This window comes from Natator depressus, chromosome 6, assembly GCF_965152275.1.
Source record: "Natator depressus isolate rNatDep1 chromosome 6, rNatDep2.hap1, whole genome shotgun sequence".
NCBI lineage: Eukaryota > Metazoa > Chordata > Testudines > Cheloniidae > Natator > Natator depressus.
Window position 1 is genome coordinate 16,409,849 of NC_134239.1, and position 16,353 is coordinate 16,426,201.

Below are 16,353 nucleotides of genomic sequence, written 5' to 3' on the forward strand. Positions count from 1 at the left end.
CAGAGCTGGCACTAGGTCTGAGCTCCAGAGCTGAGGTTTCAGCCCTGGCCCATGCCTCCTCATACGATGCACCTGGGTGTGCCTGTCAGGGTTCCCTCACCACTCTGAAAGACCCCCTAAGCTTATTTCTACCAGCTTAGGTTAAAAACTTCCCGAAGGCACAAATCCTTCCTTGTCCTTGGATGGGTACTGCTGCCACCACCAAGTGAGTTAGACAAAGATTCAGGAAAATGACCACTTGGAGTTCCTGTTTCCCTAAAATATCCCCCCAAGCCCCTTCACCCCCTTTCCTGGGCAGGCTTGAGAATAATCTACCAACCAAATAGGTAAACCAGAGTCTTAATAAACAGAACTTTATTATAAAGAGAAAAAAAAAGTAAAAGAAGCACCTCTGTAAAATCAGGATGGAAGGTAACTTTACAGAGTAATCAGATTCAAAACACAGAGGATTGCCCTCTAGGTAAAACTTTAAAGTTACAAAAAAACAAGGATAAACCTCCAGCTTAGCACAGGGAAAATTCACAAGCTAAAAACAAAAGATAACCTAACGAGCCTTGCCTTATTTACTTACTCTTTTTGCAATACTGAGACTCATTTTAGGATGATTTTAGGAGAAGGAGTTTTCTGACCTGATGCTGCTCTGCTTCCCCAGGGAACACACAAACAAAGCCTCCCCCACCCCGCCCCCTTTGAAAGTATCTTCTTTCCCCATTGGTCCTTTTTGTCAGGTGCCAACCAGGTTATTTGAGCTTCTTAACCCCTTACAGGTAAGGAGGAATTCTAGGCTACCCTTAGCTGTATGGTTATGACAGTGCCCAATTACCAGGGCCCTGTGCTACAGCAAGAGGGGACAGGGCAACCACTGAACTGAGCAGCAGAGTTTCCAGTGGAGCACAGGAAAGCCATTGGTTGTGGGGCTGTGCTCATCTGCCTCCCCTACCGTGGCACAGAGAGCCATAGCTGAGCTGTGGCAAGACCCTGCCTAGAGCGCACAGGGCCCCTTGTTACCAGGAAGCTGGTGACAGATGGGAGGAAGGGGGTGGCACGTGGAAAGATTTACATCTGTCTGAGCTTGGCTAAGGGTTGCTGGGGCCACATGCACATGCTCCAGCAGCTGTAACGGCTACTTCACTGTAAGCACAGCACAGGCTCCTGCCACCTGATGAGGAACGGGCTTGAGCTCTTCCTGCTCTCCCCCTGCAGCTTTTGGGCGAGGTAGTACTGAGGAGGGATCTTTGTGTGTTCTCCACCTCCTCCTAGCAGGGGTCTCCTCTCTCTGTGCCTTCAGACTGCTCCTGGGGTGGGGACCCTGCCCCACTCTTCAATTCCCCCTTCCTGTCGGGCAGAGAGCCAGGCTCCCCTGGTGTATTTGTTCAGCACTGCCTGGGCCGTGCAGGAGTTCCCCTGGTATGTCAGGGCTATGAATTCTCAGGACAGCAACTCAGCAGGTCTGGGGAGGGATGTGGAGGGGGGCAAGGTATGGGGGGGGGTCTCTGCATATCCTGCAGCTGGGTAGAGAGGAGGGGACAGGGGCTGCGAGTGGGAAGCACTGGGATGAAAGAGCAGAATGAGGCTGTGTCTCAGCTTTGTAGTGAGATCCAGTGGGCTGTGGAGGCCAACTCCCTACAGAGGAGCTGAGTCCAGTCCCTGCAGAGGAGTACACAGGGCCAGTCTTGCCCTGGCAGGGGTAGGTGACTGAGGAGCTCATTGCTCCCCACCATGACATGTGTTGTGCAGGAGGTCAGACTAGATGATCATAATGGTCCCTTCTGACTTAATCTATGAATCTGACTCCACTCCCTGTCGACCCTTCATGGCTACTATGCAAACATTTTATGCTTCATAACAGCTCCTTTGCTAGGGTTTTGTTTATTCCTCAGCCCCAGCCTGTTATACCATGTGTTTCAGGCTTTGCACCTCCTTAAAAATAGTTACCACCTGCCCTCTCTTCGGGCTTATGGTTACTTTAACTCCATGCCTCTGTTCTCCCTAGCCTTACCCTGCTGAAGGGATCACACTGCTCCCCACAGCTCGGTACTGTTTATTCCTGCCCTGCAGGGCCTAGCTTTGTGCAGAGGGGCTAGCAGGCCCTTTTTCCTCTGGGTAGAGCTTTTCCCTGGGCTCTCTTCAAGCTCTCCCTTGGCTCCCTTATCCTCCCTAGGTATAGTCCTGAGCAGGTGTTGCTCCATCCCTCAGCAGGCTGCACCTGTTTAGTCTTCAGGGATATTGGACCTTCATTTAAGGGGCCAGCCCCCTGAGATAGAGGGCCTGGAGCAGGGGACTTCCCTATCTCTGTCACTTGAATCAAGGGCAAGGGGGAAGAAGTATTGAGGCCAGGCATAGGTCTCATTCCACGGATCCTGAGCTGGTTATTCCAGCCCAATGTACCACCATGAAACCTGCCACAGGAGAAACCTGCTCAGCCAATGCCCTGGGAGAGCAGGAGCTGGCACCAGCCCAGCTGCACAGACCACATAGCGCTTCTGGAGGATTGCCCCATGCCAAGGGCCATCTCCCCTCCACCCCACCTACACACCCACCCAGCAGGCAAGGCTTGCAGGCTGCTAGGGGTTCAGGAAACAAGGCGAGGTGCTGCCAGTGTGTGGTGTGCATTGTTGTGAATCCAACCAGGCAAGGGCTGCTTCCTGGACCATGGACCAGCAAGGGCCCAGCACATGGAGCGACCAGCTGGATGATGCCACAGGCAAACACTGCACCAGCTGGGGGAAGGGTTGGAGCTGACTAGAGTCCAGGACTAGGCTGAAAGGGACCTAGGAGCAGCAAGGAGATTATCCTTTTCCTGGGTCAGCACAGAAGGGAGACTAGCTTTTACCTGCCGGAAGCAGTTCTTCTGGCTGCTGGCACAATTCATAGCTCCAGCTAAGCCATGACATGGCAGCACTGCTGGGGGTGAGAGGGGGTTTGAGACATGAGCCCAGGTAACTAGTACAGGGGAAAGTGAGCAACCGATGTGCTGGAATTAAAGCAACAAGGAAATCTAGCTCTGGGCAGAGCGGCAATACACACACACACCCTTCCTCTCTCCTGGAGCAAAGTTTGCAGAGGAGCACAGGGCATTTGAGGCAAAGGGCTAATTCATCAAGCCAACAGATCAGAGCACCCTGCTGGCACCAGCCAGTTTATGGAGTTGAATAGCTAAAAGGGGTATCTTTACCCTGGCAGCCTGCACTGCTAGGCTCTTTGTCCTGCCTCACTCTGATGAGCCGGATCAGTAAGGGTGTCCTTGCTCCTAGACTGCTCGAGCTCGCTGGGGGAAATGTACCTGAAAGGCCTCTTGCCTTTGCTGCACTCCAGCTGGTTACTCCCAGCACTAAGCAAATTGAGCAACAGCTGGTTTTTAGGAGGCTGTTTCCACCCCTCCCCCAAGAAGACATCCCCTTGACTCCAATTCCAAAAGGATACCATTTATTAAACAAAGGGTAGTACCGCCACCGAGGCCTCAACATTTCAGAATAGCCTATTCAGGTTCCCAGCAAGACATCAGAAGTACCCCAGCTATTAATATGGCTAATGCTAGAGATAGGAGACAAAGCCCTGGAGAAGCCACACACTTCAGCCAAGCTTATGAGAGAGACACACAGCAGGCTGGAAATATATGTCCCAGCTTGGAGCTTTAAGTTATGAACTCTATTAGCAAGGACCCAGCAGCCAGCTCCCCTCCCTGGAGTTAGGTAGATGTCCAGGCTACATCCCATGAGCTATCTTTGCAACAGTCACTCTAGTTCATTCCCATAAGCCCCAGTACTCAATGGGATGATGCTGGATTGCACTCTGCCTCTCCTGGGTACAGAAATAGCTGCTCCAATTGCTCCCACTGTCTGCTTTGGCCTCCTTTTTTCCCCTTCTGCCCAGGGCCACCTGATTTTTTCAAGGCTGTCTACAGAGCTGGTTGGACATTTTCCACAAACCGTGTCAATCAGCTCTTTCTGATGGAAAAAAGTCAAAGCATTTTGGGGAATGCCTGGAGTTAGCTGGACATCTGGGGAAATCATCCCTGTCAGACGTTTCACTATTCTAGGTAACAAGCCAAATTGAAGCATTGCCCCATTGAAACAAAAGGTGTTGAGACAGTCAAGCTGAAATCCTCACTGTGCTGTGTGTCACACAGTCCCGCCACCAATTTAGCATCCCAGCTCAGGACAAAACTAGAGATTTGGAAGTCTGAGAATTTCCCTGGGGACAGAAAACTCAAATTCCAACCAGCTGTAGCTGCATTCCACCTCTCCAGAAGGGTGTACTGAGCCTCTGTATGAATGCTATCAAACCCCCTGGGCTGGGAAGGCAGCTTCTCACATACAACAAATACATTTAATTGCCTCTCTCTGGACACACTTCTAATGAAGCCTCTAGTATCTTCCTACAATCTCAGCTTGAGCCACGTGGGCTCACTCCCAATTTACCGCAATAGCACACACCCCGAGAAGAACTCATAGCCATAGAGGATAGGAAGGGCCACCTGTCCCGCTCCCCTGCAATCAGTCATGGGGAAATATTCCCCATTGAGTCAACCATACTCCCTGTCCGCCCTTCTCTTGGGCACTGAACCCTCCCCACAATGTCCCTACCTGTTACACAATGTGGGGATGGGAAGGATTAATACCTGGCTCTAGACCTGGTGAACAATTTAGCCCTAATCCTGTACATGAATCCTTAAACCAGAGTGAAGTATCTGCTTCGTGGGGACCCCTCAGCACCCCTGACAGATTCAGTGCCCAGAATGGACAGTATCTTGTCTCAAAGCTTCTGAGCAGCTAGTGGCAGATGCCACCAAAGGATGCATAAGCTACGAGTCCATTGTCATAAGTGCTGGCTGGGTCAGGCAACAGAGCAGTGTGTGTCCATTGTGCAGCCCCCAAATCACACCATGCCAATGGTAGCACGTAGGCACTGGGAGGAGATACAGCTCATGGTGCCTGCCCGTGCTGAGCTGGGACCTGGGAGAGGCCAGCCATGAAGGTTGTGAATGGGCCAGGCATTAGAGAGCCTCCAGGCCCAAGCACTTAGAAATTCTTGCTGGGATGGCTCTCAGTGCTACTGAGGCCCGAGCCAGACACCCCAGGTAAGGTAGGAAAGGCGGCCTGGGTTGTAGGACCATGCACGGTGGAGCTGTGCTACAGCCCCAGAGACGGCAATACAGCCTAGATCCAAACGGAGAGCTGCAGGTGAGTGGATTCTGAGCCTGGGCTGTTCTACTAGTCAGAAACGCTCAGTACAGAGTTTATCTGTGGATCCTGAGCAAAGGAGGGGCAGAGGAGTGAACAGCATGGTCCCGGACAGCTCCTCCCACCTTAGCATCCCCAGGGCAGTCAGGGGCACTGCAGCCAGACTCCCTGGCCCACCCGAACATCACAGCAATGCACGGACAACAGCTTCCTGCTCTGAAGCCCTCTCCTGGCAGGAGGAAATGTAACTGCTTCCTCCACTCAAAGAGCTGGGACAACGGCTCCCCAGGAAGGGAGAGGGAGTATGACCAGGGCTGGAAGCAAACCTCATGGAGAGCAAATGCTCTGAGCTCTAGCAGAGGCTCTCCCAGACTTGCAGGGCACAGCACCAGAGAGCAAAAGTGGGTGGCAGAGCTAGGCAGGCATTGGGAAAGGGAAGCTGGCTGGAGCTTGGCACGTTAATGCCCCGGGCACATGCACGCTGCTACAGCTGAGCGGCCAACACAGGCTCCTTACACACAACCTGCCTCCCTCCTGCAGAGCCGATGCCAGGGCAAGCGCCACAAAGCAGGCTTTTATTTTAGTTCAGGCCACTTGATCTAGGCCGGAGTGTCAGCCAGGGCCCCTAAGGCACAGCAGCACAATGGCAAGAGGGGCCAGGGCTGCCTGGTGAATCCCAGGAAGCAGCAGCACGTGCAGGAACCCAGAGCAGAAGGCAGGGGAGTGACGAGAGCAGCCGGGTGGAGAGGGAGCACGGAGAGTGCCTCCTCCCCTCCGTTCCGCGCTGGCCAGGCTCCAGAGACGGCTTAGTGCCAACAGCAGGAGCACCGAGCTGCCCTTCTCGCCGGAGAGTCTGGGCAGCAGCTCCTCTTCCGGGCGGCCGCTTCACTTGTCCTAATGGAGCAGGGGCTGCGGAGAAAGAGGCCGTGAGCAAGGCACCCCCCTCGCTCAGAACTGAGTCGCTCTCAGCACCACAGCCCACCCCCATCTTGCTGCACCACCAGGACGGCTCCAGAACCGCCCTGGCCTTCAGTGCCACCATCCTGCACTGGACATTCCTGTCTGATCTCTGCCCCTGGCTGAGCCGCCGGTTTCCTGGCTCTTGTCACATTAGCAGGTGTCTTCCCAGGCAGATCACCGGCAAGTTCACTCGTTATTTCTTGCCCACGTTTCCAATCTCATCTCCCAGCCTTCCCCTACCACCTCTCCCTTCACTCCGAACCCCTCAGCCCCACCCCTGCCACACATCACCTCCATATTGGTGCACATAAAGTTAATTCCGGATGTAAAAAATGAGAGGAAATGTTGCACCCACTCTTTTCCTCCCACATCCGCCCTAAACCTGGCCTTACTGCAACACCCCACATGCCCAACTCCTCCCTGATCCCCAATCCCACGGCAACCCCTCCTGCCCATGCTGCTACTCATCCACACAGCCCATGTCCTGGGCCACCAGCAACGTGGACTCGGTACCTGTCGGGCCTCCAGTGACTCTGACTCTGGGCGCTTCCAGGCCGGCGTGGCGAGAGCCCACAGCACCAGCAACCCAAAGACCAAGATCAGCATCCCCAGAAAATTGGCAAACCAGGCCTCAGGGGGGAGTCTGGCATAGGGAACCGTCTTGTTCGTCCTGAAAGGGAAGAGATGGAGCCACCGCCTTCATTTGGAGCCAGCACCAGTGCAAGCACCCTTGCCCCTTACAATCCCAGCTCCCTCTGGAGAGCCTCTGGGTGGGGAAACCCTGCCAGCACCCCTCTCAGATGGGTGGGGAGGGACCTCTCCCACATGCTGGAGCAACCATTGGGTCCTATAAGATCCAGCCATGCCTCAACCCATCTCCAAAGCAGGAAGTTCTAGCCCCTTCCCTGGGCACCTTGCCCAGTCATCTTCACCACCCACTCCTGCCCGTAACAGCAGCTCCCAAGGTCTCGAACAGCTACCTAGAGCTGGGGATGCTTCCCAAGTCTCCTCGTAGTAGTCCTCTCTGCACCAAACCTGCCCAACCCTTAGATCTTCCCTTCTGGGGCTGTCACCATTCAGCTGCTTGCTGGCATCTCTCAGTCACACAGCGTGTATGTGTGGTGGGGGGAAGTGACCCTACCCATGCTTGGGGTGACCCCAGACTAATGTAAGCCAAGAATGGAAGACGGGTGGGTTACTGCCCTGTTCTTTGCACTCCCCCGCAGCTCTGGTATGGGCCACTGTCAGAAACAAGACACTGGGCAAGATGGACCCTGGTCTGGCCCAGCTCTTAGGAGTGATGGGGGAAGTCCTAGGCTGAATGGAGACCCACACACCCCACACCAGCTCTGGCACTCACAGACTGAAGAAGAGCTTCTCGTTGATGCCGGAGATGGATGCTGCCATGGCCAGCGCGAGGATGGTGGAGCCAAAGAAGACATGAATGGGCTTGTAGATGATCCGCAGCCAGGCAGGGGACCAGGGTAACAGGAAGGCGGCGAACCCCATGAGCCACTAGGATGGGGGAACAAGGAAGAGTTCGGGGCACAGCGGATCAAGCCACAGCACAGGCAGCCAACAGCAAGAGGGAGAGCGGGGGCAGAGCTGGGCATCAGAGGGGGAGGCTGGGCACCCACCTGGCAAGAGAAGAACAGCACAGCCGTCAGCCCCAGCCAGCTGTGCAGCGAGTACATGTTGGGGGTGCCCGTGGCATTGTGGAACCCAAAGACGGCGACGAGCCCCAGCACGACCAGGACAAAGGCTGTCAGGGTCAGCGCCGCGTGCAGCAGCTTCCACGGGAGCTTCTGGCCCACCCAGGAGCTGGGCACCCGGTACACCAGCACTGCTGCAGGGGAGAGAAGCTGGCACACTCAGAGCAACTCCTGTGTCCACGTCCCAGCCCCCGACGCGCCACCCAGGGACAGCACCCACTTACCCGCCCCATACAGCACCAGCATGCCCGTCACCATGAAGACCGGGTGCCAGTTAAACATCTTGGCGGAGCCATCCCAGGCGAAGCCTCCGCGCCAATGGTAGGACCAGAACCCTGTGAACACCACACACAGGAACCCCAGGGTGCCCAGCAGGGCCGAGAAGGGCAAGAACTGGAAGGTGGGCATCACTCCAGCAGCAGGGACTGCACCTGATGGGGAAAATGCCACACCAGCTGATTGTACTGCCCAGCCTGTGCCCCGCTGCACTCCGAGCAAATCACTGCCCCCCACACCAGACCCTGCACAGCCCACTAGGCTCTGCTGCCTCTCCCCCGCCCTCCCTTCTGCTGGGCTCCGTCCACCCCTCACCCGCCCACCCTCCTCTTCCTCCGCCAGGCTCCATCCGCCCCTCCCTTTGCTGGGCTCCGTCTGCCCCTCGCCCTCTGCCGGGCTCTGGCCACCCCTCACCCTCCCCTCCGTCCATCCCTCCCCCTCCACCGGGCTCCAGCTGCCTCTCCACTGGGCTCCACCACCCACTTTCCCTCCTTCGCTCTCCAGCAAACCCTTGCCCACCCACCCCTCCTTCCCTGACCTCCACCTGGCTCCGGCTGCTGCTCCTCATCCGCCCTCCCTCACCTCCACCAGACTCTGCCAGCTGCTGTCAGCCAGTGCCCTCGTGTCTCAGAAGGCTGGTTATAGAACCAGGAGCGGGCGGAGCCCCAGAGTTAATCAAGCTGGATCAACAGCTGCTTTAAGTGCAGCCTTAAGTAACAAGCTGCAGGTGGGTGGGGAGGAGCAGCCGACTGCCCTGAGCCCAACCAGAACAGATCCTGCTGGTTGGGAGCCAGCAGGGAAAGTCCCCAAAGACAGAGATGATCAAACCCCTGCAGCCAGAGCTCAGAGGGCAAGAGAGCCTCTGCCCATCCTGCAGCCTTCACTCCCCTTCCCCTGGAGGACAGCAGGGATCCCAGGTTCCCAAGTAGAGAAGAGCTCTGTTCTCCCCCCTCCACCCCGAGGAGTCCCTGTCCTGCAGCACTCACAGTCTGACGACCTGTGCTGAGCCAGTCAAACCCAACAGCCAGGAGCTGGGCTTTGGGGATGCTGTGCCCATGCACCAGCCACCAGCCTGACATGGACCCAGCCCCCGCAGCACCGAAGGCGCTCCCACCAGTTGCCACGAGTATCCACAGACCGTGGGCTGGCCAGATCGCCAGCCGGGACCCGGCTTGCACCGGAAGCACAAGCAGTGCCCAGCAGCCTTCCCAGGTGGAAAACACAACCTGATCAGCCACAGAGAGAGAGCTACATCCAGCCCAGGGGTTTCAGATGCTCCAAAACACCACCCACTCCCCCAGCGCCCAGAGAGAAAGGAAGGGTCCTCGTCACAGTCACCGAGCCTCTGGCCTGCCACCCCAGCGGCTGCACCTGCATTTGGCACTTCCTGTGGGGAAGCAGCAGGTCATGAGACCCTCCCAACTTCTGCTTTCAGATCAGCACTGCACGGCTGCTGGGAGGAGGGAGAGCACAGAGCTAAAGGCTCCTGAGACCAACAGTGGAAAGCTCGCTGTGGGGTGGGCCAGGGGAGGGACAGCATACATGGGAGTGGAGCTGATCCCCCTGCCTAGCTCAGCCAATGCTCAATCCTGCCCCTCAGCACCCCCTGCTGTTCCAGTCACAAGGCCCCTCCCAGCTCTGTACCCCATTCCTGACAGTACCCCACTATACTTTTCCTGCCCTGTCCCCCTGCACTGGAGATTGAGTCTTTAAAGCCAGAAGGGATTAGTAGGTCATTTAGTCCAGTGGTTCTCAAACTTTTGCACTGGTGACCCCTTTACATAGCAAGCATCCGAGTGTGACCCCTTATAAATTAAAAACACTTTAAAATATATTAAACACCATTATAAATGCAGGAGGCAAAGCGGGGTTTAGGGTGGAGGCTGACAGCTCGCAACCCCCCATGTAATAACCTTGCGACTCCCTGAGGGGTCCCGACCCCTAGTTTGAGAACCTCTGATCTAGTCTGACTTCCTGTGGAACACTGGGTAGAGTTCTTGGGGCGCCCAGGACTGAGTCACCTCCAGCCGCCAGCCAGAGGGAGCCTCGCTTGTGCTTAACTGGGTGACAGCTCCCTGACACCACCAGCCTGTTAGCCACCCAAACCATCTCCACTGGGCTAGGCCAGCCCTCACTTTGTCTTGCAGGTTAACGATCAGTGCACCCCAGTCCCTGGGTCCCTTCGAAGCTTCCCCTGTGATATCCAGCCTCTTCTCCGCTGAACACCCACGGTAATACCAGCTCTGCTGTCCCCATGGGTCCAGAGCTCTCACCAGCTCCGGATCAGCTCCTGGTCTAATACCACAGCACTGAGATATATTTATAGTGGAAATAAGGATGATAAACTACCAGAGGTTCAAGATTCAAGAGATTGTGAGTAAGGATGATGGAAACAAAAGGGTTACATATAAAATAAAATCATAACACGATTCCTAGAGACTAAACTGAGCAAGCTAACCTTCCATCTAAAGACGTTTTATCTCACTCAAACATCCTTCGCAGAGTTTCAGGCAAGGCTGTGATCCCATTTTCGTGAAAGTAACCACACTGCCCAATTACTTTCTAAGTGCAGGACAAAGGGGTGTCTTCCTTGCCTTCTCCAGAGTTCACTGTTTGTACCCCAAGCCAGGATAACACCAGGGGCTTATTGTCCTGTGTTTTGCTATCCTGTTGTTGTCGCATCCCCCTGTTGACTCTGTGACGGTGGGTTTCCACTGTCAGCTTACACTGCTTGATTTAGACGTCAGCAGACAGGTGACTCGACATCCTGCGTCCAACAGAAAACCCAGACCTGAAGAAGAGCTCGGTACAGCTCGAAAGCTTGTCTCTTTCGCCAACAGAAATTAATCTTATAAACAGGGGTGAAAGTAAGCTGGTACAGGCCGGTATGGCACACTGGTAAAAAGTGACCGCTGGTACCGGCCCATACCAGCCGATGTCAAAGCGCTGCTGTGGCAACACTTTAAGCAGGGTCCTTTGCCGCAGCAGCACTTTAACATCATTACCCCTTTTGCCCCCCCGGGCCACCAATGGGGGGGGGGGGGGGAAGGAGCAGCTGCCCCGGGGCCAGCGACTTAAAAGGGCCCAGGGCTCTAGATACTGCTGCCACTGCCACAGCAGTCCTTTAAATTGCCGCTGGAGCCCCGGGCAGCGCAGGCCAGGCAGCGCAGATGGCTTGGCTGGGGGATGCTGACCCCCAGCCCCGCCCCTTCTGCCCGAGGCCCGGCCCCCGTACCGGTAAGTGTTGAGTGTTACTTTCACCCCTGCTAATAACAGATGTTACCTTGCCCACCTTGTCTCTCATATCCTGGGACCAAATGGCTAGGACATTGCCAAACACCTGTTTGTCAGTTCTGCCTTGACACTTCAGAAACATTTTCAATATACACGCTATGTAAAAAGCAGTCTGTGAAATGTACATACAATGCTATGAATGACCAGCATGATCCCAGCTTTCCTTTAAGACCTCACACAATATTCTTTGGTGAAGCAGAATATACGCATCAGGATATTCTTGTAACCCCGTGCTAAGTGGTGCTGAAGGGTTCTTAGGGTCACACATAGGCCATTATATCTCTCCCTTGTACCCCCATGTGGAACCAAGTAACTTGTAACACTGCCCTACCCTACAGCACTCCCAGTCTGGCCTTGTGCTGCGATGGGACTTGTCTCTCTGCGATGGGACAGACTCTCCACACAGGGTTACGCTAACCCTGTGACTAGGTGCACACTAGCAAGTTCACAAGAACTGGTGGGTGGCACCTCATTTGCTTAGAGATCTGCATCCTCCACCAAAAATACACCCAGCCACCTCAAGGGAGGAAAAGAGCTACTCGTGGGTGAGATTACCAGCAGTAAACACTACAGCCTCCCAATGCTCTCTGGGAGTGGGTGGCTGCAAAATCCGATAGGCTCTGGGCTTCACTTTGTGTAGCCCAGTCTAGTGTCATTCCTCTCACATGTCTGCAGATGCAGGGACCTTCAGTCCTATCCACTGTGGTTTATACAGATGAGCACACATGGCCTAACCATGTGGTGATACAGGGTTTAATGTATGCAGCCACAGGAATCCTGCTGGCTAGATGGTCAGCAGTTAAAATGGCTGGAGGTCAGGAAAGAGGTCTAGGAACTGAAAGCTCTTTAGGACAAGTTTTATGCCCTCTTACTTGCATCCAGCGCCCAGCACAACAGGACACCGGATTCTGATTGGAGCTTCTGCAATAATGGTCTTCAGCATGTATGTGAAGAGCACCATTTCCTAGTCAGGATCTCAATGTGTTTGTGCATTGAGAGGTTAGATGAGATTGCTAAGCAAGTGGACAAAACAGCAAGTACCTCTCGGCAGGGACCAATTGGTTTTAATCATGCATAGCTGTAGACTCATGATCATTTGCACCGACGCCTCTGCCCCTGACTCACTCTGTAGCCCCTCAGCCTCAGCTTCCCCACCAGAAAAATGGAGATCATGATGCTTGCCTGTTGCCCAGGGAGGGCTGGGATGCATAAAGCACTTTGAGAGAGCTGGAGGGAAGGTGCTGTACAAACATATTGCCTGTTACACCCATGCAGCAAGGCAGTGCTGGGAACAGCACCCAGGACCTGCTGGTTCCCAGCCCCCTGCTAAACCCACAAAGCCTGAGGGAGGATCGGCAGGACCCCTGCTGCCCCCCCCTCCCCCAGATGGTGCAATTCCAACCCAAACCCTTTGGGAGGGGATGCTCCAGAGATCCTGGGAGGATTTCAAAGGCACAGAAAGCCCAATCCCATGTCCGGTCTGACACAATAGCACCAACTCCAAGCATCCAAAAGTTACAGGTCCAGTCCTGAAAAATCATGAGACTGGCTTAAAAAAATCATAAGGCCTTTTTTTTAAAAAATACATTTCGGGAGAACAAGCTGGTGGGAGAAATCTGAAGTGCAAAAGAAACAAAAAAGAATGAATGACTCAAAAGAGCTTGAGGAAGCAGGTCATGACAATGAGACCATCAAAAAATGCACACAAACTGGCCAAAGAAGGCTACAAAGGCAGCTGCTAAGGCAAGAATGGAGGCTGAAGAGGAATTAAACAGAAAACTGCAGGAAGATGATGGCAGGAAATCGGTTTTTGGGTTGGCAAAAAAAGAGGAACACTAACGCACAAGAAATTAAGAAATCTTCATATGTGAAGGATAGGTACTGTGTGGTGCCTAACCCCAAACAGGTGGTAGGAGCTATGGAAAAAATATTTCTAAAGGCTGTTAAATGAGAAGAGAGTTGCAAGTGCAAGCACTGCTGATAATTTTGGGGAAGCCTCCAAAGGTATCGGTCGCTGTAGAAGAGGCAGAAGCAGCACTGAATAGGATGAAGAATGTTAAAGCATTTGGAGATGATGAGATAACTGTTGGTATGATCAAGGTAGTTGGAGATACTGGAGTAAAGTGGCATCATAGATTACTCAGAGTTTGCTGGGATCAAGCTAGGATACCAGATGGCTGGAGAATAGGGTTGACTGTGCCTCTGGAAGGGTAAGGGTGATGCAAATGATTGATCTGAACAGCTATTACAGCATCACCTTGTTAAGTCAGCCTCAAAGTCCTGGAGAGAATTTTGAAGGCAAGGATGAGGTGCAAGGTGAATATAGGAGAGGAGCAGCATGGCTTTAGGAAGGGAAGGAGTCAATAGACATAATATCTGCAATGAGACAGAAGTTTAGAAGAATGATAAGTGGAGGGCATAACTGCTATGTAGCATTTATTGATCTTGAGAAAGCGTTTGCAGTATTGAGATAGATGGGCAGGGGTGTTCAAGAAGTGATGACTGAGGAGTTGTATCAAGGGTCAACAGCGAAGGTGAAAACAATACATGCAATTTGAGAATTTTGAGGTGACAATCAGATTAAGACAAGGCGGTATGCTGAGTCCACCTCTCTTCATCCTAGTTATGGAGTTAATTAGTAGGAGAACCAAGTCTGTGGAGAGAGAGAGAAAGCTAACGTATGCTGGTGACCTGGCCCTTTTGGTTGACAGCAAAGAGGGATTAGTAAATATCATAGAGTGGGCCTCTGTTTGAAGGTAAACATAAAGATAACTGAAGTTGTGCAAGAAGGCAAGGCTGAAGAAGAGCTGTTGACAGAAGTTTCAGGAGAGAAGCTGAATCAGAAGAATTTGTGTACTTGAGAAATACACTTAGTACCACTGGAGAGAGGTGGGGGGAGGGGGAGAACCCAATGTGCATGGGCGGCAGTGAAAAAAGTGGCAGGAGTACTGTGGGACTGGCAATTAACAAACGAGCTGAAAGGAAAAGTGTATGCTGCCTGCATTTGTCCCTGCCTGCTCTACAGTTGGAAACAGTAGGTCTTACAGAGATGGAAGAGGAAAAAAAACATACAGGTAGCAGAAAATACTATACTGAGGAGAATGGCAGGCAAGCAGAGAGTAGACAGAGCACAACGGGAAGAAGTTAGGGGGAAGTTGAACTTGGGACTCTCAATGATAGATAGGCAGGAGAGCACCAGAGCACTTTTGAGATGGGTTGGGCATGTGATAAGAATGGGAGAAGGACCAGTGAAGAAAGCACAGGAGGAAGAGGACAGCAAGAACTGCCACGGAAGACCAATGATACAACAGAGTCAGTCAAGAGAAGTTTGAGAAAAGGGCTGGAACTCCAAGTCCTAGATCTACGAACCCAAGTCATAGACCCAAAGGAGTGGCAAAGAAGCATGGGCACCTCTGGCTCTGTGTAAATGGAAACGGGGTCAAGAAATGAAGTGAATGAATGCGAGGCTCACTGTATTTGCCTCGTGCTGTATGAGTCTTCGGGTGCATGCAGGGTCACGATTTCAAGATTTTCTCTGCAACCATGACGGCTAGAAACTTACTTAACTCAAAAGGGCTGATTCTTGTGCAATCTCCAGCAGCTGAGGCCTTACAAGTGAACACTAAGAATCATGAGACTCACAATAAAGTGGTGAGCTGGCACCATTGAACAGGGCAGGATTCAGGGCAAGGCACTGGCGATTCGGGGGTGCCTATCCCCCAGCCTGTAACTTGCCCCTTGGGAGCAACCCCTTTAGCCTGCCAGGTCCCTAGGATCCGCACAGTCTCCGGGGAACAGGCCTGAGGCCAACACACTGAAAACTGGGGCGCCAGTGAGCCGGGGTTTCCTGCAGCCAGGCCAGTCCCCATGCCTCCACTAGTGCTTGGTTTACAATGGCGCCAAGGAGCCGGGCCCATGCTCAGAAGGGGCCCCGGCCTGCTCTGTTGCTGGCTGCCCCCCGCCCACCACTTGCTCCTCTCAGCCTGCAGGGTTGTGCAGGGTGTTCTGCACTTGTGGGGGGGTCTTGGGGAGGCTCTGGCCGTAGGGAGTTGGGGGCGGGGTGTTGCAGAGGTGCTGAATTTCTAATTTCCCCCTCAGTGCTTGACCCCAGGTCTGTCCCAACCCCACCCCCACTCCATCCTTTCCCCCAAGGGCCTACCCCCCACCTCTTCCTGCCCCCGCTCCACTCCCGCCCCGCCTCTTCCTGCCCCATTCCACCCCCTCCCCAGAGTGCCCCCGCCTCTTCCTGCCCCTGCTCCCACCCAGTGCCTCCTGCCCGCTGCAGGACACCTGATCAGCGGTGGGCGGGAGGCTCTGTGGCCCAGGGGGAGGATCTGATCAGCAGGGCTACCGATGGGTGCTGAGCACACGCTATGGGGTGTTGGGCGGGGGGGGGCTCTTTGGCGTGGCATGGGCCCGCCCCCGAGGGGATGGGGCATGCTGGCACCACGGGGCCACTGTGCGTCTGGCAACAGCCGCTTTGTAAATAGTGGCCTCGCACTGGGCTGGGCGGAGCGGGGCCGCCCCTGCCATGCCATGCGGCTGGCGGGCCCCTCGCCCTGGGGACTGACCTCGCCGCGCCATGCTCCACTGCCCCTGTGGGGGCCCGCAAAATGCTAATCTGGCCCTGGCCTCCACCCCATGGGTCAAAGCCGGGCCCGTGCCAAGGGAGTGCTGCTGGGGCCGTGACACTGGGCTGGGGGAGGGGTCACGAAGTCACCTCCTGCCCCTCAGCAGCCCTCCACCCCCTTTGCCCCTTTTAGACTGGTCCGCTGACCCCTCCCCGGCGTCCACCCCAGCCCCGTCCAGCTCGCACCTGTCGTCCGGCCTGGCGCGGTGCACGCTGGGAGCGGTAGTTCCACGGGTCCGCGGACCCCTGACGGCTCACTATGAGGAACAGCGGAGCCCGCTCGCCTTCCGCCTTGCAG

At 54.5% G+C, this 16,353-nt stretch overlaps 1 protein-coding gene across 1 annotated transcript; it reads right to left on the reverse strand.

The window, feature by feature from the left end:
* Positions 1-683: 683 nt before the first annotated feature.
* Positions 684-16,112, reverse strand: CYB561A3 (cytochrome b561 family member A3). The gene is made up of 7 exons (XM_074954633.1): positions 15,997-16,112; positions 10,590-10,898; positions 8,080-8,286; positions 7,781-7,989; positions 7,504-7,658; positions 6,657-6,813; positions 684-6,092 (listed from the first exon to the last, which is right to left on the reverse strand). Exons 2-7 carry the CDS (start codon positions 10,594-10,596, stop codon positions 6,078-6,080), a joined length of 750 nt encoding a protein of 249 aa, XP_074810734.1. The 5' UTR covers positions 10,597-10,898; positions 15,997-16,112; the 3' UTR covers positions 684-6,077.
* Positions 16,113-16,353: the final 241 nt, after the last annotated feature.

Coding starts and splice junctions, on each gene's coding strand:
- CYB561A3 (XM_074954633.1), bottom strand. Junction 7,659..7,780: donor TGCTGTTCTTCTCTTGCCAG/GTGGGTGCCCAG, acceptor CCCCCATCCTAG/TGGCTCATGGGGTTCGCCGC. Junction 6,814..7,503: donor GAGAAGCTCTTCTTCAGTCT/GTGAGTGCCAGA, acceptor CTTCCCTTTCAG/GACGAACAAGACGGTTCCCT.